This window comes from Tribolium madens, unplaced genomic scaffold (assembly GCF_015345945.1).
Source record: "Tribolium madens isolate multiple individuals breed KSU strain unplaced genomic scaffold, Tmad_KSU_1.1 Scaffold_19;HRSCAF=116;Tcas5.2_LG9, whole genome shotgun sequence".
In the NCBI taxonomy this organism is placed as follows: domain Eukaryota; kingdom Metazoa; phylum Arthropoda; class Insecta; order Coleoptera; family Tenebrionidae; genus Tribolium; species Tribolium madens.
This window is the reverse complement of record NW_025400983.1, coordinates 15,031,344-15,055,662: the sequence shown is the minus strand read 5'-3', so window position 1 is coordinate 15,055,662 and position 24,319 is coordinate 15,031,344. Positions and strand designations below refer to the sequence as shown.

The 24,319-nt window shown below is 30.7% G+C and overlaps 1 protein-coding gene across 3 annotated transcripts in view; it reads left to right on the top strand.

Moving 5' to 3' along the window:
- The window catches only part of LOC123012303, a 41,186-nt gene that overhangs the window by 2,884 nt on the left and 13,983 nt on the right, over positions 1–24,319 (top strand). For all 3 annotated transcript variants that reach the window (XR_006413212.1, XM_044410149.1, XM_044410145.1), the window contains exons 2-3: positions 4,065–4,265; positions 7,463–7,633. Coding sequence is in view for 2 of the 3 variants with exons in the window: in XM_044410149.1 (XP_044266084.1) it covers positions 4,065–4,265; positions 7,463–7,633 (372 nt within the window). In the remaining variant the exon portion in view is untranslated. The remainder of the gene's footprint in view (positions 1–4,064; positions 4,266–7,462; positions 7,634–24,319) is intronic.

Sequence of the window (24,319 nt, the reverse complement as noted above, 5' to 3'; positions counted from 1 at the left end):
GTGATTATAAATATTTTATTCTGTTCGTCTTATGACTTGTTGCTGATATTTTACTTTCCAATACTGTCAAACGATCTTTTCTGTACGAAATTTGATCAACAAATATTGAAAATAAATAAATAAATAAAAAACAAAATTTATTAAGGAAATTACATTAATTAAATATGATTTATTCTTCGACACTGTCAAAATTTACGGTTTTTCTCCCGTGTAAGGAAGTTTTGTCAACTGTTTGGCATTTCTCAATACGAAACGTCAAATTATTTTTAACAGTTTTAAATCAAGTTTAAGCCTTGTTGAGTCTAATTCGAAGAATAAAATGTTGTATTCAACTCGTTTGAGTATAAATCGGACGCTTTATTCCACCTCGTGGATGGTAAACCACTCGGTCAAATAAAGCGTCCGATTTACACTCAAACTCGTCGAATAAATAACTATTAGTCCTCATTAAACTATTTCTCTTGACTTGGTACAAACATTTCTACACTGTTATCAATGTTATCACTTTCTAAAATCGTCTTGAAATTATGACTTTTATTATTTTTTTTGGTCTCTGAACTCTTCAACCTTATCATACCGTTTCCCTTCATAATAAATTAATTTTATAACAAATCAAGTGAATACATATAGCGGTTTACTTTTTGATGACAAAAACTGTTAAATGAGAATGTGACATCGCATCATTGTGAATATTGTAATGCAAAACAAAATCATTTGCCCATTTTTCTGGACTTATGTACTTACTTAAATGGTTGATCTTCTGTTGCAACTCAAAATGTAATCGCCATTCTTCAAATTTGGCTGTTATTTTGTGATGTTTACATACCTGGTACATTCTATGTTTTGAAAAATTTTCTTAAATACAATGATTTTTGCAAAAATATAACAGCAAATCTAGTTTTACTTTTTACAGTTAGTTTTGTAATTTTGTTCAAAATAAAATATACACTGTATCACCATATAGGTAAAATGAAAAAATAGTTTTTTTCAAAATTTTCAAAGTGTTCTTGTTTCAGCTTTTATTAGACTCGCCTCAGGCGATCGTTTCCAGTCTCTTTTTTTGTCCTCGGTCGTAAAAATTCACTGGTGGTTGATAATACAGTCGACCAATTTTGTTTTCGAGGTAGTAAAGGGTAAAAAAATCACCTTGTCAAACTGGTCAGCTGCGTCTGGAAGTAGTTAATGTACTGGTTTGGTTATGACGCGTGCCGTTATAATCAGGGTTGTCTTAAGTTGTAATTCACTTGTGCGTGTTATATTTAAATTTTTAGCAAGACTCTTGCTGAGTGATAATAATTTAATATACAGGGTGCGCCAGAACTCGCGTCTCAGAGAAAAATGACGTATAAGGTACCAGAAACATAGAAAAAATGTTAAAAAAATTATGTATAAAAATTTCGAAGTTATGAGGGTTTAAAATTTGCACTTTGACTCTATTTCTGTTGGAAAAAGAATTTTCCAAGTTTTTTTGCTATAGGCTATTAAAAGAGGAAACAAGAAAGCTGTATCCTAAATTGTAACTTTGTTCAATGTTATTTGTGGTTTTTATTACCAAAATTTTTGTCCCTTTACTAAATAATTATAAAAAACATATACAAGATCATCAGTATCCTTAAATAGATATAGAAAAAATGTCAAATGTCAAAACATAAATGTTCAAAATTTTTTGACAGACAGAATTTTTTAAACATTTTTTTCATGTTCCTGGTATCTTACTTTACTTGAAAATTTTCTCTGGAGCGCGAGTTCTGGCGCAGCCCTGTATTTTATACATTAAATTGTTATTAGCTGAAAGGAATTTTTTTTTTAATTTTAATTTTTTTAATTTGAACCACTGAAGCCAACCCTGCATATCTAATTAGACAGCGGTGGTTCGAATATGTCTTAAAAATCTTGATTCTACTTTATGCATGATTTTTCAAAATTAAAATTACCTATTACGATCAAGATAACATATAAATATAGAGAAGAATCCTACCTTGTGTAGGATTGTTGAGGAGACGATTTCAGGGAGGTTGATACTCTTGATAAGGTTACGTTCTTTTGGAAATTGAGGGTGTCTTCAAGTTTAGAGATTGAGGGTGTCTTGAGGGAAGTAGTGGGATTCTTTTATTGTAAGATGTTTGAACTCAACTTTTTATTGAACATCTTACAAAAATGACTTCTATAGTTGCCAACTAAAAAGTTATTAAGATTGACGCTAACATTATGTTAATAAGTAATCTTTAACCAAGCAGGGCTGAACCCCAAAAAATGAAAATTTAAGTTGAGAATTTTCTATGTTTTACAAAAGTCTTCACCCATCCGGCGACACACTGTATACTTACGTTTTATTGTTAATGTGCAGAAAATAACATGATTAAACATTCACCGGACGAAAAAGCTACTTTACATCTTTTATTTAAAACGATGGCATTTTATATTTATTTAAATAAAAAAGTCTTAAAGTTTAAAACACACTTCACAAGGAAACGACTGAATTTTTCAATATTTTCTAAAAGCATTCATCTAAATGAAGGAACGACAATTAAAATGTTTTCGTTCTCGAAGCAGCCTTATACTAACTTAAAGTATTTCGATTCGAACAAACTTCAAAGGGACAAATGGTTGCGTTTATGCAATTGATTGAAAATGAGACGATGTTTGAAACTGTTATTTGTCGATAAATCACAATATAAAAGTTCATGAAACACATAGGTACTCGTATATTTAGCCGGCACTAACCGTTAAAACCTTAAATTATTGGATTTGTCCGAATGACCTGTCACGACAGCGTTTACATTGGCTTAAAAGCTAATAATTTAAATGCATTAGAGGCCTCTAATTGACAATTTCAAACTTTATTACTTCAATACACTCATTGACGCGTTCATAATGGTGTTTAAAATTGCTTATTCATTGAAGGCAAAACTTGAACGAGCGCAAAATAACGAAATAGAATTTAAATTAGGACTAAAATAAGAGGAAAAGTGCAAAGCGGAGGAAGAGACGTTCATCCTTGAAAACAGCAGTTAATCTAAAGTTTGACTTCATATAGAGTTACAAACCATTAAGGAAGTTTTAATTTAGCGATATTAGCCTTCCGACTGGATGTTAATAAAGTTTTCATTGCAACCCCTTGATTACTTTATCATTTTTATTGCTCTCGATTTCATTCACGTAATGATTATACATTTTGATAAAATAAGACATTATTTATTTTTAATGTAACGATTTTTAAATTAAAAAATGTTGAACCAATTAATTATTGCTTTTTCAATGTTTGCACTAATTGCAAAAAAGTGAATGATACAGGTTGCTAAAAAGTTTGGATAGCGTTAAGTTTGAAGAGTAAAAAGAGGGTATTATCTATACAGGGTGTTTACGGTCTTGAGGTTGAAGTTTAAATGAGAGGATATTTACGGTAGAAGAAAACTAATACGCTATATAAAACAAAAATTCACGTTGTTAAAGGAAATTATTCATTTTACACTATTTGTTTGAGAACTGCTGCTTCGGCAGCAACAATGGCCATTACGTTGTGTTTCACCATAAATCATAATCACGACAACCAATTTATTATTTTAATATTTTGCCATACATGTTTATAAATTTGGAGAAAAATTAAGAAAAACGAATCAAACCTATTGGAAACCAACCATTCGCTGAAAGAGATTAAACAAAAGATCTTCGAATTTTGATAAAAACTAAAGCAAAAGCAAATCAAATGATGACAGTGTCAAAACTATGAAGTGACTTTTCTCTTTCATTGTCATGGATACGATTTTTTTATCTGTTGCAACAATACAATTTTATCTGAACAAGGAAATAATTCCAGTGACCCTCAAACCGTGTACCAATATTTTGGAGTTAAATAGTATTCTTGATGATAACAATTGTGTGAGTTTTTTTTCGGTTACATTATTATTTCTGTACTCTTCTATTACTAGGTCAATTTTCAAATTTTCAACTCCAAGACTGTAAACACCCTGTATTTGTGGCATTATTTTGTCCAAATAAATAGACGTCAACAGCGATGCAAGAGTAATTTTTCTTGTAAAAGTGTATTTTTTTATTTTTTCTAGGTCTTTTAGAGTGCATTGGTGGAGTCCGAATCAACAGACTGCAAGTACCGGAAGTGACGCAATTGGGCGACCCTGTCGTCCTTGATTGCGATTACACACTAGAGGAGTCTCTGGACGACGGATTGGTCGTTAAGTGGTTTTTTAACGAGACTCCGACTCCGATTTATCAGTGGATTCCCAACAAAAAACCGCAGGAATTAGGTGAGATTTCTCGTCCTTTTCCTCAATTCCGGCAAAAGAGAAAAAAATCACCGTCATTTCCGATTGGAACGTCGACTCGGAACGTTTCCAATGCAAGAATCTCTTCTATAACTTGCAATTATTCTGATTCGAATCAAAGTGGTGTTCATAAATAATTTATTTCCACGCTCCGAATAGATTTGGTAGGAATCGTACCGAACACAGGCCGATACAAATTGGTGAATAATTTTGTCTGAAAATTGCCAATTGAATTAATAGCTGAAAGCTTGAATTTGTTGGACATCGATCGACAAAGTTTGTTATTGAATAGGTTACAGGATATGAAGTGGCTTTAAAATGTTTAATTAGCGTTAATTTACTGATGCATCTAAAAATCATTTACGATTACTAGTTTAATAACAATACGTAGGATCAAACTTTGGTTTTCAGAAGTTTTATTCAGATCTTTTATAGTAAAATAATGTCTAAATTTACCTCAGCATTTTCAATGGTATATCTGTCAATTATTAATTAAATACCAGGCAACTATATAAAAATGTCTATATTGACAGTGTGTTTTATTTTATTTTATTATCGTAATTCATAAATGATAAGTCTGACATTGACAGTCAATGACAACGGTTGATAGTAAGTAGTAAAAAAATGAAGTTAACTATCTTAATGCTTGCTTGACAACTTCATAACACTCAAATGACTCTGAGGGCCAAAGTAATTTGTCTGCAACTGTACAATTAACTTGTCTTCGTTATAATTCTATGGCTCAGGAAGAATACTCCCTGTTTGTGTGTTATCACAAGAGCGGCATAATGCATTAAAAATGATTTTTTTAAACTCACTACCGTCACAAAGACATTTCGTAAACGCAGCAGTCAGCCGCGAACGTAGATTTCCCGCACTGCTGCACTAGTGTGCAAAATTATGCAAAATGCACGGGCCTTTGTGAGCATTCTAAATATAATTTGACTTAATAATAAAAAATCTGGTTAACAAAATACTATTTCTCCAATTTAGATGTTGAAAATTTCGAAAGAGTAAAATGAAATCGCTACCATGACTCTTTGGCAAGCGCATAAGCGTAAGGGCGAGCACCATTTTTTATTTACTATTGGTATCAATTAATTTTATTAATAAGAAAAAAATGTTAATATTTGTTTCAAGAAATGTTCTACGAACCTCGATGCGCGAAGACGTCTTTGGCGCATTTGCGCAAATGAATAATACGCTCCTGTGCGAAAAATGTCTTTTTGCACTAGGTTCGTAAATAATTATTTCCCACCTTATTCAGCAGGCGCTACATCTTTGATTAGAAAACAAACTTTATGTGATCATAAAAGTAGAATTGCTTTTAAGAATCAATTTGTATACGTATACTAGGGGAGACTGGTGTCAGCTGTAACAAAATATACAGGTTGCGCCAGAACTCGCGCCCCAGACAAAAATTTCAAGTAAGATAGGATACCAGAAACATGGAAAAAATGTTTAAAAAATTCTGTCAAAAAAATTTGACATTTATTTTTTGACATTTGGCATTTTTTATGTCAGTTTAATGATACTGATGATGTTGTATATATTTTTGTACAATTATTTAGTAAAGGTACAAAAATTTTGCCACAAACAACATTGAACAGAGTTACAATTTAGGTATCCTAAAGCTTCTTTGTTTCCTCTTCTAATAGGCTGTAGCAAAAAAACTTGAAAAATTATTTTTCCAACAGAAATAAATAGAGTCAAAGTGCAAAATTTAAACTCTCATAACTTCGAAATTTTTATAGATAACACCCTGTATATTATATATTTTCTTGTATAAACAAATCATCCGTTATTGTATTTTATTGTATTTTTTTCTTAGTAGAAAGTGACATTTCGGTACACTATTTCATATTTAGAAGCTACAACACTCGTATTGATTTCATATAATAGGGTGCCCATTTTATTTGTTCCCGCCTAAAATTTCATAAATAGGCTAAATTGGTTGCCTATTTATCAAATGCCTTTTCATATGAAACTTTGTATTTAAAATATTTTTTTGTAATGTATGTCAGTGAATTTTGTCAGTTTTTATTGCAAAAAATAATTCGAGTTGTAATTAATTCGTTACAATCCTAAAAGTGTACAACAACCCTGAAAAGACGGATATATGATATTAATTTTGGGAGAGTGCCGCAAGAATTATGATGCCTCAGTTTGCCTGTTTGCCATAAGATACCCAGGAAAAAGAATTCTATCAAATCATGTCTTCCGGAAGATTACAATTATTTGTTAATTTCATGTTGCTGTTTCCATTATTATACATTTGAGTTTTGAGTTTTTTTTTTTAAGTTTTCAATCTCAGTAGTAGTCAAGCACCGTTTATGATTATTCGATTTAAAATAGTAATAGTAGTACTCTTGTATACCGGTCTGTTTACAACTTCACAAAAATTAATCAACCCAGTAGATAGCAGAATCAATGTGTATTAACAGGCTTGCATCAGATTTTGATACAATTTGTTAATATGCATCGTATCCCAAAAACAGTAGGCGAGTATTTACTGATAAAACACTCAAGAAACGCATTACCAGAAAGATATTGACAGTCGATTCATTTTTTAATGTTTGTTAAAGATGGCGCTAAAATAACTCCTGTTACATTCGACACCTGTTACAATTGACACCAGTTTCCCCTACCTCAGTTGTATTTTTTATTGGACATATTTTAATGTGCTACTTTAGATATGTTGAAACAGAAGTGGGAAGAACTTTAAAAGTATATATTGTTACCATTCCAATTCCCCTTTTCTCTTAATATCCGATATAAACTTTATAGTTTGAAAGTCTCAATAAAAGCCAACAAGTGTAAGTATTTGACAATTTGTGTTTGTACAATTCGCCTCAACACTTTACTGAAATAAAATAAATGAAATATCGATATATACTAGACAAATTATTTGTTATTATTTCACAAATTTAACATTTACTTATGTTACTATTAATTTCTATGCGTCTCTGGAATAAACATTAATCCTTCAAATGAATATACCCCTCGGCTACTTTTGGTCGCCTCTAGCATTACCTACATTCTTGAGATTAAAATTGTTGCTTATTCCCTTGATACATAAATTACTATTATTAGCAATCATATTGTAATGTGTCAATTTCATGACAGATATATTGACGTTAGCTGAAGATTTGTTTTGTGTAAGTAGGTGATACTTTCAGGTATACTTAAGGGACGGCTCGACTTAGAATACTCGGCGAGCACCGATACGAATAGTGTGCACCGCGCCTTGCATATCATACAGCCCGGCCCGGATCTGTCCGGAGATTACACCTGTTTTGTTTCTACCTTCAGCAGTGAGGACAGGAAAACGAAAAGGATGCTCGTTTTTGGTAAGTTGAGTGTTCCTAGTAATAATCATAATTTGCATCGTTAACGTGGTAAGTGGGGTGACAATGGTTCGTTATTTCAAGTGGGAGCTTAATTAAAACATTGTATACACAGTTTGCAAGAGTTGCTTGTTTATTAGAGTAACCTTTTAAAAAACGTCCAAATCTAATTTTGGTTTTAAATTACTTCTTGCAACTTCATCTTCCAAAAAACATGTTGCAGAAAATCGTTCCTCGACGTTTTTAAAGTGAAACTTTTATTCCATCGCCCCAAAATTTTTCGTCCATCTATCGCATGTCGCATTACAGCCGGCCGCGGAGTAGGGGTAAAGTGAAAGGCGCTCGGCAGCGCAGCCAAGGCCAATATGGCGGCGCCCATGGCTCGCATCAGCTGACCGTGTAGAATTTATATGCTTACTCATTCGTGCAAGTGCTCTGCGGTATTTGTGTGTTTTGATCAGTGTATTGATCCGAAAAAATATGGTTTGAACATCAGACGTCTTTCCTTATCCTTATTCTTATTTGGAAATCATCCTAACGACAATAATTTAGTGTTGGAAATCCGAGTAGCAAACCTAACTTGCGTTAATGCCACCTGCCGGATTACACGCGAAATAGATCGTAATTGCTGCAGGTTAGAGTCTGGGGTGCAGTTTTTTTTTTTACTTTGGTACCCATTATTATTATTGTTTTATCACATTTTACTGTTTAATAAGGTATATTTCAGGTTCTAAATAATTTGGATCCCTTTGAGTTTATTGTATCTTCAACCGTATAATTTTGCGGCCGCTTTACGGCCGACTTTTGGTCTTTGCGGCCGATTTTTACCAATTCTTTCGTGCTACGTCCCCTTGCTACAAGGGATAAGGAAAGTAAAAAATCTGGTGTGAACATCACACGACTTTCCTTATCCTACTTATCTGGAAAACACCCTTACGACAATAATTTAGTGTTGGAAATCCGAGTAGCAAACCTAAGGGATAAGGAAAGTAAAAACTTTCACTTGCATCGTGGTTTCTTTAAACCATAGCAGATTTTTTGGAATATTTGCATATTTTACCTGTATTTTTTCATTTTAATGTCCATTGGAAATATTAATATTGCTGACAGCAAAACAAAATAATTGTAGTAAACATTTATTTTGTACCGTTAACAGATTTTGGAAATTCCATACACATACGCCTTTGTGTGTGGACGACGATGTATGTACATGTCTTAAATGTTCATGTGTAGGGGCCTAATGACGTTAACAACTATTATTTTTCCATTATCGTCCGCAAAATGGACGAAATAGTCCGTAAAGAAGTGTTTTTAATATTTTTAGTACTAATTCGTATGTCCTCAAGAAGAAGAATTATTAGAATTTTTAAATTTTTCAAAAATTAAGGAGTCTGATTTCCGACTTTGATTTTCTGTAAATTAAAAATTAATAGGATTTTTACACAACGTATGATTTTTAGGTTCAGTAAATAATGACTGACATTTTGCCACGATGCCGTATTGTAAAAATGCAGGAATTCTAGCACGCCTCGTTACCATTTAAATAAAAAAGCATGTAAAAACATTCATGAGTGTGTTCTCGCGGGACATGAGATGAAAACTTCAGCCGCAATTTTTACATGTCGCTGCAACGAAAGCTCAACTTTTGCACGAGTTGGTTTTAATAACAAATTAACTACGGTTTGAATAATTCACATTTACATATTCATACGGGAATTGCGACACTCCAAACAGTGCCATTCGCTTAATATAGGACAATCTACTTCTGGAAATAGTTGATATAGCATTGCATTGCCGTGTAATATAATAGGCAAAGTATTATGCAAATGTGATGAGCGCTATTACATTTTAAGAATTAATATTGCAATTTAATTTAATCCCAACTTGAATTCTGTACTATAACTGTTTCTTTTTATCTTAAACGAAAACTTCTATGATTGATCTTGTCTAATTTAAGTTTGATACTATTAGACTTAGTTTAAGCTGTCCGCAGCAATTTAAAACTTTCTCCAACAATTTAAATAAAAGTTCAACTAAAGTTGTCTCTTTTAACTTACACACTTGACTTACAAAGTTTTTCAGAACTGGATTTATCAGAATTATTTGTTTCGCGTATCACTTTTAAGGGTTTGAAACTTTTGTTTGTTTGTTAGATAGACGCTGTTTCCAAAAACAAAAATTACACTTTTATTTCTTTCCAGTAATATTCTATGAATATTGGGGCTTTTATGTAACTGAAAACAGTTGCACAAAATGCTTTGTAACACTGTTTTTGGCAACATTTTATGCAATACTTTTGTCATCACCGGCTGCATACTGTCGTTTATCGTGAGAAATGTTGTATTTCATCGAAACTAATGCAATTGAGATATTTTCAAGCAACTAGTATCAATTGCACAAAACAAAGTTGAAGGTTTATTTTTAAGCTAAAATTAAACTTTAAACATTTTCTGTTAGGATTAATAATGTCAAAAATTAAACCACCCCTAACTGAAAAACGAATCGACAAATAAACATTTTTTTTGAAATATAGTTACGTTCATTTTTTCCTTTTCCGAAAATGTTTTAAAAAGTAAGGGGTGCCATTTAAAATTTTAAAGTAGAGGTGGCTAGCGACTAGGGGATGAAACTTAAAATGTAACTAATGTTGGTTTTCAACTTCCCCCTCGAGATCCTAATCGACCTGTTTTTGCTTGAAAGTACATTTACTCAATGACAGAAGTTACTGAGACTGACTCCTTTTGAAATGAAAGCCCTGTATACATTAATTTGTTTGTTACAAAAATTGATGTACTTTCAAAAATTAACCATCCGGTAGCATTTCCAGTGCCCAAACTAGGTATAGGCGAAGTAGATCCCTGCCTATGGGCGCAAAAAAAATGTCGGTGTAACAAATGTTTACAAAACTGTTTTTGTTTTTTTCTTTAAATGCCAAACAGTCTTAACGTTGGCATCACTAGTAAATTCATTTATGGTAATTTTAATACAGGAAGTTGGCAGTTCCGGTTTTTCGAATTAATTTGAAAACAATGTCATTAAACGTCAACACAAAAAATCGTCTAAGAAAATTTAGAGACGAAACACCAAAAAAACAACAAATTCAGTACACTAACCATTTTTCGAAATTTGGAAACGAATAGTTCGCAAGCAGGAAGTTAGAAAAAGGGCCCGTTAAAATGTAGACGCAATTTGTTATGCACATCCTTAATTTTTAGCAAAAAATTGACAAGAATACAAAATAAACATGAATGATAACGAATCTACGCAATTAAATTAGTGTCTTGTGCATCGTTTTTGAGGAACGAGTTGAAAAAGTAACAATTTTGAAACTAAAACTCAAGAATTTACAAAATGCATCAACTTTGAGCTCATTTCAATAAATTACACAAAATTTCTTGCCAATCATCATAATACCTACTTGTATCTTTTTCTAAATAACTTTTTTCTGTACATACATCTTTTATCATCAAAGTTTTTTGTAGCAAGAATCTCATTTTTGTCCACAGCATTGTACTTACTTGCGGTGTGTTTCTGTCAAAATTATTAGCACTGAATTCTGTCTTTAGACCTTAGCTAATGATGTCTGTCCTCAGGTATCAAAATCAAAATTTTGACATTTCAATTTGAACACATAACCATAATTTTTTAACAAAACTTCTAGGGACAAAAGCAAAGAGCAAACAAAATTTGTGGCTGTGGAGACAAGCTGCTACCAATTTTTTCACCAAAATTTTAACTTGGTAATTTCCATTTAAAAAAAACAGACTTTACCTATAGTTGTGTTTTCCGATTAAGCAATATTTTGTGCTGCCTTAAAACATAAGTGAACTGTAGTTCAATTATTTTTGAGTTTATTGGTCGCCTGTATTTAGACATTCAGATATAATGAATATGTAATTTAGGTAAAATTGCAAAATTGTGGTTCAAATTAATATGTAAATAAATATCTACTGAATCTGCAATTAACCATTTTATCCGAATGTCACAACAGTCACAACTAATTGCAAACGGAATATTTGTGGATTATTAGGTTTTGCTTTATATATTCGTATGTAAACCTACCCAGATAAATTAATTAACACTTAATCTCAGTTAACAGAAAATTTAGTAGCCACTAAGGTAAAATTTAAAATAGGATACCGTTAAAACTTGGAATTGAGTTAGCTGTAAAAATATATAAGTAGACGCAAATAAAAGATTGGAACTATTACAACATTTAAATTAAAAGTGCATTTAAAATTGTTTTTCTCTAAAATTTAACTATTTATACAAATTAAAAAAAATATAACAATTTTGCCGTGAATGCATTAAATATTAAATTCACAGTAAGAGTATACATACATACGTATTAAATTAATTTTGACTGAAACAAAATGCGGAAAATGCGGAAATGAAAAAATTATGCTATTTATGTTTTAAAGGCTGTAATAAATTGTTTGTAAAACATGGATCGCCTTAAAATATAAGAACATAAAAATATTTATCCTAAAAACTGAAAGAGAACACAGTTAAATAAATAAATGATTACAACAGTCTTTAGTTACTGGAATTAAATAAATATCCGATGGCAAATTTATATGTTAAAAGGAAAAAGAGCTTGCGGCTTTTGCCTTTGTGTGCTTTATTTTAAACAAAGTAAGTATCTAGATGATTAAAGTTATTAAAGTGTGTGGTAATAATTTTCCGAATTTATATCAGCCAAATCATTAATGCGTCCTTGTTTACCAAACACATTCAACATTTCAAAATAAATCTTCAAATAAGGAGAAGTCACTGAATTGCAAATTCATAAATTAACCCTTCAAATTTCAACTCTTATTAATGCTAGGGTTTTCACCGAGGTTCAAATTTAGGAAGTTTGTTTGAGATAATTTAGCGGTTTCAATAACGTGCTTTTTTCACATTTTAGTCACTTTTGTACATACTTAGATACCTTGTTTCTCGGTCATGATAAATGGTTTAAAAAGTGACTGTTTCGCCTTTAATTAAGTAATAAAAAACTATACAAAATATTTACAAAAGTGGCTACTTGTTTGGATAAATCATGGCCTACTTTCATCTGTCTTCCGCTGCGCTCCATACGGCCGTAACATACTGTCGATTTTATATGGATACGATGAATTCTACTAACCCACAAAAATCATTCGGTAACTATCGTCATCAACTTGACAACTTTAAAACAACAGACAAATTTTTTCTCAAATTTTCAAAAAAGTTCAAATATGGGCAGAAAATTATTTGTGGAGAAAAAAACAATCTATTCGAAATTCCAAGCGATACAGCAGCTCGTGCTCAATGGATCAAAAATATTCAGGAATTTTGTGGTAATTTTAACAGCAAAAATTAAAAAAAACCTTTCCTTAAGTTCCTAGTACTCATTATAATAGGCAGAATGCTCTCACATATACATACATTTTCCAGTTTCTGTCTTATTATGCTATACTCCCCAGAATTTATGTGAAGGTTGAAATTACGATTGCAAAAATTAGTTAAACAAATAATTAATTTTTACTTTCTATTAGTTGTTTCAAAATTAAAACACTGCAGTGTTATTTGCAAAAAACACTTCAAAAAAATACATTAATAAATCTCGCAAAAGGATTAGATTAATAAAAGGAGCAGCACCCTCTGAATTCGTAAACAATAAAAAGTTTCTTCGTGTAACGTAATAAAACAATTATTGTTTTTACAACTTTCCTGAATGAAATTTTTCTGATTCTGATCTGAACCCATATATTGCAATAACTTATTCTGATAAGTTATCTAAAACTACACAAGCAAATTTTATTAATCAGAAAGAAGTACAAAATTTAAAGTATCATTGCAAGGTTCTGAATAATAAATTAAGAAATATGACCAATAAAAACAACCAATGTTTGAACAAAATTAAAGATTTGGAATCAACAAATGGAGAAAATTTGGAAAATTTAAGCTTGTTTCGAAAAGTGTCCAAAGGGGTAGAAGAAAATGACGGAAAAGCCATAAGGCTATAATAAAAAATTATTGCAAAAAAGGTCCTCTTTGGACAGAAACATCAATTCGGTTGTGTACCATTTGTCGATTTTGTTCTCCTAAAGGATACGAGCTCTGCAGAAATCATCTAGCGAAAATCCCAAAAATTACCATTTCTCGATATTTAGGACAATTCAACGGTTCGCGTGATTTGATAAAGAGAAGATTAATTGCTGAAATTTTGAAACTAAAAAATCCAGTGGAAAAAATTTGCTCATTAGGTAATCATCGATCGATGATATGTCTATTAAGGAAAAAATGTTTTATAGCCGATCGGAAAACTATATTTACGGCCTAAGTAATTGCGAACTCCACACGCTAGGAAAAAAACAGATGTTGCGGATATTGAGTACCAAATTCACAATACTAGCATTTCATTCATCTCTAAAATCTGTTGATTTATTGTTCTCAGAATTGTAACAGATAATTTTTCGGCAAATGTTAAACACTTTAAAAATCTTTTAATGGAGAACTTAAAAATTCGATTTTTCATCCCTTCGTGGCACCCGTGCCCCTGTTTTTAAGTTTTGATTTCACCATATACTCGTACGTATTAATATTTCAGACGATCGTTTACACTGGTTAAACGTTACATTTCCAAATTATATTGAAGATATTCAAAATTCCTCTCAGTTAGTCGGTCTCCAAGGTTTAACGGATGAAACTGCCCATGCTTTAATATTTACAGCTAGAAGTACATATCTTTCTGTTAAATTTCTTTTGCAACAAAGTGGATTTTACTATGTTTTATCGCGATCATTCAGTTCAGATGATGTTGAAGCTATTAGAAAGAATTAATTTTTAATGAATGAAGTGCAGATGATTTTCAGTTAACCAAGTAGATAGCACGATTTCGACGATATTTTTGAAGTTATGAGAATTGACTTTAGACTCGTTATGTTACGGCCGCATGGAGCGCAGCTGAAGAGAGATGAAGTAGGTCATGGGATAAATTTAGAAATTAAATATTTTATCCGCAAACGTCAGAACAATGACTTTTTTATGACTAAATGACACAAGTAAAAGTTTTATCTTTCAGACCTGGAGTAAAAACACCGTTTTTTTGACTACACATTTTTTACTTTTACCTGACATTTACTGCGAGATTTACCAATGTTGTCTCTTTTGCTGCTTCAGCATTTTCTGAAGTGGTACATTGTAGATTATCAGCATTCGAGATTTTACACTATAAACTCCACTAGTTATTCACTAGTAAATCAATCAATACTTTCGAAAATCTCAACACAAATTACGAAACTGACGCGTGATGTTTGTTATGATTTCGTTGCAAAGCGTCCTGATTATTTTGTTCATTTACTTGATAATTATCGTGTTGCTCTTTACTCTCTATCTGAGTACGTTTGCGGATAAAATACTCGTAGTATATATTATTTGGAGTAAAAGTGAGTTTATGTGGCTCCACTGAATCATTTGCCTCTCTAAATAAATATTCATCTTCGCCACATAATTTATCACTTTTACTTCTCATTGAGTATTACTTCATTACTATATTCATCTTCGCCACATAATTTATCACTTTTACTTCTCATTGAGTATTACTTAGAAGTTTTTCTATCACTTCTATTTTTTTTTTGTGTTTTACAATTTTATCACGTAAATATTTTTATTGTTGTTGGCTTTAATTTTTAGCATAAATGTCAATTTGAGCATGTTTTAAAGCAATAATTTGTTGTTCGGTAATAATTACAGGGTTACTTTACAGAAGCGTCATTATGTTAATTGTAATCAAACATCAGATTAACTGATCACGTGAACAAGCAAGCAATTAGATGCTCAGATTCATGAGTTAACCACACATTAACATGTAACAACGAATTAATTTTAATTCTCCTACCTGTAATCCGACCCATAAAGGTCAGACAAAAATTTTTAGTCAAAATAAAAAGTCGTTGCTTATTTATAAAAAAAAACCTTCTGGAAGATAAGCTGTGCACTCATATGGTATTGTAAGGAAAACTTTGGTAGCTTTAAATGTTTTTTTTTTTTTAATATTCCACTTCTTTTCTGAGAATCTTTTGGCAGAAAAACACTCATCTATAATTTTTGATTGCCTTTAACGCGTAAATAATTAGAACAACTTACAATGGGTTTTTAAGTCATATATTAATTCGAGTACCTCTTTTTTTTCTTCACCTCAACACTCCAGACGAGATTTTTGAAATTATAAGAGTAAGCCATCCATAAGGATTCTTGCAGATGTTGATCGATAAGAGCATGTCAGCCTCTTTTTCAATTGTTCGGTATTATGTCGAATTTAATTTGGACATAACATACTTAACTCTTTCAGGTACACACTTTAATATATTTAAAATGCCGTACAGGTACAACTATACAGGGTGTTTACAGTCTTGGAGTTGAAAATTGACCTGGTAATAGAAGAGTACAGAAATACTGTAACCGAGAAAAAAACTCACACAATTGTTATTATTAAGAATGTTATTTAACTCCAAAATATTGGTACACGGTTTGAGGGTCACTGGAATTATTTCCTTGTACAGTTAAAATTGTATTGTTGCAACAGATAAAAAAATCGTATCCATGACAATGAAAGAGAAAAGTCACTTCATAGTTTTGACACTGTCATCATTTGATTTGCTTTTGCTTTAGTTTTTATCAAAATTCGAAGATCTTCTGTTTAATCTCTTTCAGCGAATGGTTGGTTTCCAATAGGTTTGATTCGTTTTTCTTAATTTTTCTCCAAATTTATAAACATGTATGGCAAAATATTAAAATAATAAATTGGTTGTCGTGATTATGATTTATGGTGAAACACAACGTAATGATACTAACGGCCATTGTTGCTGCCGAAGCAGCAGTTCTCAAACAAATAGTGTAAAATGAATAATTTCCTTTAACAACGTGAATTTTTGTTTTATATAGCGTATTAGTTTTCTTCTACCGTGAATATCATCTCATTTAAATTTCAACCTCAAGACCGTAAACACCCTGTATATTTACTGGATGTTAAAAATAATCATTCTTCAAGTTGATTTAGAAAAATAAGTATTAAAATAACACTAAAGACAGTTTCATCGGTCTATGACCAATTATATTACATTTCAGATTTTTTTTACTGTCCCCGGTAATTTCATTAACTTCATGAACCCCTCATAAAATTACGTACATTTTTGACAATTTCAAAGCATTTTTAATATGAAATAGTCATTTTCTATTACCTTTTTAGTGACAAAATAGGTATATAAGAAACAAATTAAGAAAATAAAATAGTATTATAATGAACAAAAAAAATAACAACAACAAATAATAAAAACAAAAGCAAACTGAATAACACATACGATCTCTAACAAAAGTTATTATTTTTTGTTATTCTTGAAAGCAATTTTTCTTTTTGCCTAAACAGAGAGACACTCGACAAGTTACACACTGCCAGTTACTTCTAGTCTCTTGTTGTTTGGTGCTACATAATGCACATCGACGACGACTGGTTATCATCCTTGCTGGCTGATGTGCATTTTCTGACAACCTCAGACCATCTGGTTGCAGTCTTTTATGATTTTTTTATTTTTATTCTTTCATCTCTTACAACTTTTGATGACAATTTATTTGTAAGACTTCTGTGGTTTACTAGTTCTTCTATTATTTGTCTACGCAAATTCTTCATTGTCATTGTCCATCCAGTAATTTATACAATATAAACGAGTTTACGATGCAAGTATCAAGGAAATAGAAAAAAATTCTGTGCCACCATGTATGACTTGTTCTGTCAATTTAATACGTGTTCTTCAGCTGATCAAATTTATCAACAAAATTCATGTTTTTGTTGTAATTTTGTACAATTTCAGGACATACATACCACTTTATTAATTGTTCCATTTTTTCTCGTCTTTCAACCCTGCTTGCATGTCTTGGATCCAAATAGTTTGTTATCATGTGAACCATCTTCTATTTTTCCATTTTAAAACAGAAAGTCCCGATGCTGCTGAAAACCATTCGTAATCACTCCGCTTAATATTTATCTGGACAAAAATTTGGCAAATTTTTTCGGTTGGAGTTTATGGTTCCACAAGCATATAATTTGACTTTGAGAAGATCTTCCATAAGTTTGGTAGAAGTAAAATAATTGTCGAGGTAAATTTTATGGTTTTTATAAGTAAGACCTGTTGTCAACGTTTGTACTACCCTAGCACCTAAACTCTTCTCTAAATTATTTTCACATTTATAATTCAATATTATAGCAATATCCAGTTTCGTCAGACAACACCCACACTTTATAACCTCTTTTTATTGGCTTTTTTGGCATATATTGTTTTAATGTGCTCCTACTATTGAATTTTATCATTGATTCGTCAACCACAATTTTTTCATGAGGGCAAAGATTGTGCATAAAATTTTCTTTCACAGAATTCAGAAATGGTCGTATTTTATAAAGTTTATCGTAACCAGGTTCTCCACGTGGTGGCATTTTAGAATTATCATTTAGATGTAAGTTGGATAAAGTAAGTGAAGTGTCATTTGTTCGCTGATATAAGGATCATGTAAATCTGGTGCAGAACTCCAGTGATCTCTGTAGCTGGGATATCTTTTTATACCCATTAGTAAGTTTATCCCAAGAAAGACTCGCATTTTCTCAAGAGTTGTTTTTATACTATATGGTTTTCCGTTTTCATTTTGTTTCTGTTGAGCATAAATATTAGTCTGCTCAACAATGTTATATAACATTTGATTGGTTATAAATAACTGAAAAACGCTAAAAGAGGTGGCAACTCCAACATTTTGCTGAATCGAGTGAGGCACTCCAGCATATTCAATAAATGGTTCCACATCTTTCAGAAAACCAGGTTTTGTTTTCATCCAAAAGTTACTTTTTCATTTAGGGACGAAATTTTGTAATGGTATAAAATCCTCATCTTCCCATTCTTCATCATCCGATGCGGAATCAAAATTTGCATCAATATCTTCCTCACTTAGTTCTGATTTAGAATAAGAGGGAATTAAAACGTGCCGATTTATAGTTTTGTAATAAATGAAACTGCAAATGATTTTTCATAGAGCTAATATTTTACCCCTGAAGTGTAAAAAAGTTTGTACCTTGGATGAACAATAACGACACCAATTGAATAACACTAATGTAATTTTTTATTTTTTTTAGGTACTATTTAGTATTATTGACAAATTCAAAAATTACTTTATTTATTCTATTGACAGCCTGCCTACTTTATCTATTTGCAAAAATATTAATACTTACATTTTTTTCTCTATATAATAAGATAAATAAAGATTCTAATTGATAAATCTAAATGCATATCTCAAAAAACTAAGAATAATACGAAATACAGTTAATAAAAATGCACAATATTTTCAATGTAATGTTAAGCTAAAGTGGTTACGGACATATGCTGGAAATTCTCAATGACGTCACAAATCCTATTAGTCGAAATAGGAACGCATTTGCGTGACAAGCCGTAGGATAAAAGTTCTACTCCCACTGAAAGCAATTTTTTTTGTTTTGTTTTTTCCTTCTTTTCATTTATAATAATTATTATCCATTATGTGGATGTTCTCAAAAAACAATTCATTTTTTTAAGTTAGAATAACTATGATAAAAATGAAGGTATCCCAACTTATTAATATTGTATAATTTCCATAATAATATTAAAATTATTGATTGCAAATAAAAAAATGTTGCAAACTTTACGAGAATAATGTAAACGTGGCGAAAAACATACAATCGCTTGCAAAAGATTTTGGTCGTCAATGTCATTTTTTGACAAACTTATTTTTGTATAATTTGAAATTCGTGCCATAATTTCATCAATTAAGTACGGTCCTAAAGTTTTGAGAAGTTTTTAAGATGTTTACAACTTTTTCAAAACTTTTTTATTTTTTAATAAACAACACTAACAATCAACTGCGACCAACTTTGATAAAACCCACACATTAGAGGTGTGGGTGGCTAAGTGCTACCCGAGGTGCTACCAGTTGTGAGATAAATTAAATGGTCACTATGAATTGATCGCGACTTTAAAAATATTCCCAAAACATTAGGAAAGTCAATAGACGTTTAAACTAATTTTGACTTTTTGAGACAGAGAAATTAATCACAAAAGGTCATTTGCAAAATTTCTGATATAATAGCATATTAAACAACAAGAACGGTAGGAACATTTTACCGATCGAAGACAACAATTGTTTGTTTTCTCTGAGACCGGTAAAGCTTTGGTTTCCTAAAAAGCGGTACCGTAATATTACGGCCGTAATATGACGGTGAATGACGTCATAAAAAACGGTGTAATGTTTTTGAATTGATACGGTTTTTAAGAATTTGAGTGTAACAAAAGATGGGTATATATTAGAGACTACTACATCAGACGAAGGGGAAAACCAGGCACAGGTTCCAGTAGTGAAGCGGAAAAAAAACGATGCGTTTTGCTATCATTTTTGGATAGTTGTCCTTCAACAAAAAGAAGGTTTTCAAAAAAACATTTTGTGCTAAAATATTGACACGTGTTTTTTGATTTTTTAGCACTATTACTAATATTGTGGATCATGCAAGTCCTTCAGAATTGATTGACGCTAATGAAGGTGAAAAAAGTTCAATACAAAGTGAATATATAGAAAACATTCCTACACCCCAAGATACCTCTGTAATAAGAGATGGAGAAAACGAGCAACTTCAAGACAATGTACAAGTAAGTATTGATGAATTAAAAAAAAACATTGGTAAAGATGGGATATATTTAAATAGTTAAAGAAGAGGTTTTTTATATTTTTATACATTTCTATTTTCCAGCCACCTATTAAAGTTGTAAGATCTAAGAAAAGGAAGACATCGACACACGCAGAGGAAAGGTTGCAGTTGCTAAAAAACATAGCACAGCGCCATACTGTAGAGACAGACGAAAATGATCATTTTTTTGCCTTAATGGCAAAAATTGCCACAATTTGAACAGGCACAAATTCGGATGAAAGTGAGCAACCTTGTGAGCAATGCAGAAATGAGTTACTATCAGAATAATTCAGAATTTGTTCCATTGTCGCCAAATAATAATTTTGTATTAGAAGATACATCTTTTGTTGACGTTGTTAAAAATTTCACGCAGTTGTAATTATTTTAATTTTAAATATATAAATACTTTAAGTCATTATAACAATCAAAGTAAGAAATATTTTTTTGCCTTTACCTATTGTTCTTATGCTTTTATGAATACGTACCTTAAAAATAAGCAAAGCTTTTCTTCAGCCGATATCGGCTTTAGGTTTCTGTTGCACGGGTTAGTCTTGATATCATCCTCTATAAAATTTAGTACATATCTAAATAACGATGGAGTTAAACGGAAGTACTCTTTAAATTTTGTCTCATTAGTAAATAAGTGGCGACAAATTAGTATGTTATATGCGCCTTCTTGCGACCGATTTTGAAATATGTCTGAAACAGAACTTCGTTCTTCTTCTGACGAGTCTTCCTCATCTGCTAAATATATTAATAGTGCCAACTCAAGATCATCCATGTTATTTTTCGGGGTAGGTACCAATTGACACGACCGACAGTTTAAGTTTTGACAAACTGATTATAATAATAATTAATGACAAAGCCAAGACGGCCGCTATATAGCGGTGGTGTTTTTTTACAACGCACTGTTCACCGTCAACGTTACCGTCTTCGTCAACGCTATGTGACGTCATTCACCGTCATATTACGGCCGTAATATTACGGTACCGCTCTTTAGGAAACCAAAGCTTAAGTCCTTAACGGTTCGTGATGCTTATGACATTTTTTGCACGATTGATTTTTCTTAGTTTTTTTTAATTAAATATCTGAAAAATGCTCTAGAACGCCAAAATACTTTTGCGACGACTTTGAATACTTATCAACGAGTTTGTCGTTAGCAACAATAGATAAAATACTCACCGACGAGTTTGGGATAGCAACGACTGATAAAACTTACTGTCTTCGAAACAGACGTAGTAATAGTATATTTACCATCAAGAACGGTAAGGAAATTTTACCGTCTGAGATCGGTAAGTTCTTAACGTTCGTGACGCTTATCACTAAGGCTCGGATTATACAGGGTGAATATAAAGTATGGAACCAAGCGGTTTTATTTTTAATCATTTGCCTCCAAAAAATAATAATTAATATAAATTAAAGTAATATTAAAAATGTGATCGTATTTTCAGAACGAAATTTTGTTTTGTTTTTGAGTTATGCGATTTTTTTTGTCAAAATTGCAATTTATGTAAAAAAATTTTTTTTAATTAAATATAAAGCAGATAGTTGTAATCCTTAGAGTATAGCTTTTATGAGAAAAATGCTTCTATAGTGGGTTGCCATTTAAAAAAATATTTTTTTTTGTATAACTCAAAAACAAAAGGAAATTTCGAAAAATTTTATTCTTGTTAAATCATTACATTTTTATAGTACTTTATCAGTCATCAATTAGTTTTTTCAAAAAATAAATAGTTTAAGGAAAAAACGTTTGGTTCCATACTTTTTATTCACCTGGTATGCAAAATGCATATTTGTTATTAAGAGGTATATCAACAAAATTGTAAGTTTTCTATGCATATCTAATGTTTTTTAATTAAAATAAGCCAAATAAAAAATGCGTATTTTGCATATTTGGGCAACTTGGTGCATATTTTAGGAAATATTGCATATTTGTGCATATTTCCTTCAAATTAAAAATTTCAGTTCAAGTTAAAAATGGACAGTTTATGAAAAATTCAAAAAAAAAAAAAGATTTCAAAATATTTTAAAGAGAAAACAACCGGTAATTCGTAAGCCAAACTCAAAAAATTAGTACCCTGCTGAGTGTTTCCTTTTTAAGTTTGTATTAAACAAAGTGTTTTTTTTAAATCATTTGTTTCCAAAAAATAATAATTAAAATAAATTAAAGTAATATAAAAAATGATCTTATTTTAAGAACAAAATTTTGTTTTGTTTTTGAGTTATTCGATTTTTGTTGTCTAAATTGCAATATATGTAAAAANTAAATTAAAGTAATATAAAAAATGATCTTATTTTAAGAACAAAATTTTGTTTTGTTTTTGAGTTATTCGATTTTTGTTATCTAAATTGCGATGCGTAAAAAAATAATTTAATACAAAGTAGATAGTTGATCCCTTAGATCATGACCTTCATGAAAAAAGTTTTTTTTGGTGGGTTGCCATTTAAAAAAATAATATTTTTGTAAAACTCAAAAACAAAATAACAAAAATTTCGAAAAATTTTATTTTTGATAAAACATTACATTTTTATAGAACTTTATAATTCAGTTTTTTCAAAAAATAAATACATTTGACTTTTTATTGTTCAAAATTTTGCATATTGTTGCATATTTGGCATATACTGGAGCATATTTCTTAAGATTTTGTGCATATTTTTGTGAAATTACGTGCATATATATGTGCATATTTTACGATTTTATCGTGCATATAATCCGAGCCTTACTTATCACATTTTGTACTCGATTGATTTTTGTTGTTTTTTTTATAAAATATTTAATGTTCTGTTTTTGAATGCTTACCTACTTAGCAGCAATAAACAAAATACTTATAGACGAGTTTGGGATAGCAACGAGTAAATACAACTTACTGTCTTGGAAACAGACTTGGTAAACAATCAAATAGAACTCAATCGCGCAAAAACAATCGAATAGAGTCTAATCCTGCACAAAAGATATTTTTTTAGTGACAGTTACGCAGGGCCGTAACCATGATTTTATTTCGGGGCGGGTTTCTTGTTGGTCCATGAAAATGAAATGAAAGAAGGCGGATTAAAAAGCAAAAATCTCTAAGTACACGTTTTTATTTTAAATTGAAATAAGAGATCTTAATTAAACATAAAAAGATACAAATTAACTCACAAAAGTAACAAAAAATAAAATAAATTTTTAATACTTTTTATTGTTACAAATTTAAACAGGAGATAGAATATTCATTTTTAAAACAAAAATTTTCTATGAACATATATCGAAAAATGCTACGCAAGGGGTGCGTCTCTTAATAGGTTTTTTCAAGATTTAAGAAATGATATTAGAAAAAAATTTCAAAATTTGGTACAGATGATAACTTTTATACACTTAAACAAGTACAAAAATAAAATGTTGAAATTTTTAATTAGGGGCTTCCTAAACTAGATGGGATTAGGGTAAACATGTACTCTAACTATTGTGCCTGTGGTTTCTTGCCACTTTCAGTAACAAAATTTCATATTTTTTCTTAAAAAAAGGTGTTTTGTGTTTTTCCGATACAATTTACGGATTTTTAGTAAAAATTGGTTTAAAAATTTATGTTAAAGACCATAAACAGCATAACAATTAAAAATTAAATTTGTTTTACCGTTTAGGACGCCCCTGATTAAAAATTTTGTTATTTGGCATTTGTTTAGGTGTACATATAAAGGTACCAAATTTTGTATTTATCTATTCTGAAATATTAAGAAAAACCCTTTAAAAAATGTACCTTTTTTAGGGGGTGTAGCTCCCTTTCATAGCATTTTTCGAAACACTTTTGTCTTAAAATTAAATATTCTATCAACTATTTAAATTTGTACCTAACAATAACAATGAAACACTGTATACTTAACACATGAAAAATTAATTCACAAAAATTTAAAATTAACTCACTAAAATAACAAAAAAAATAAATTTTTAACACTTATAACACTATATGTATAACAAAGTGCTCAGCATT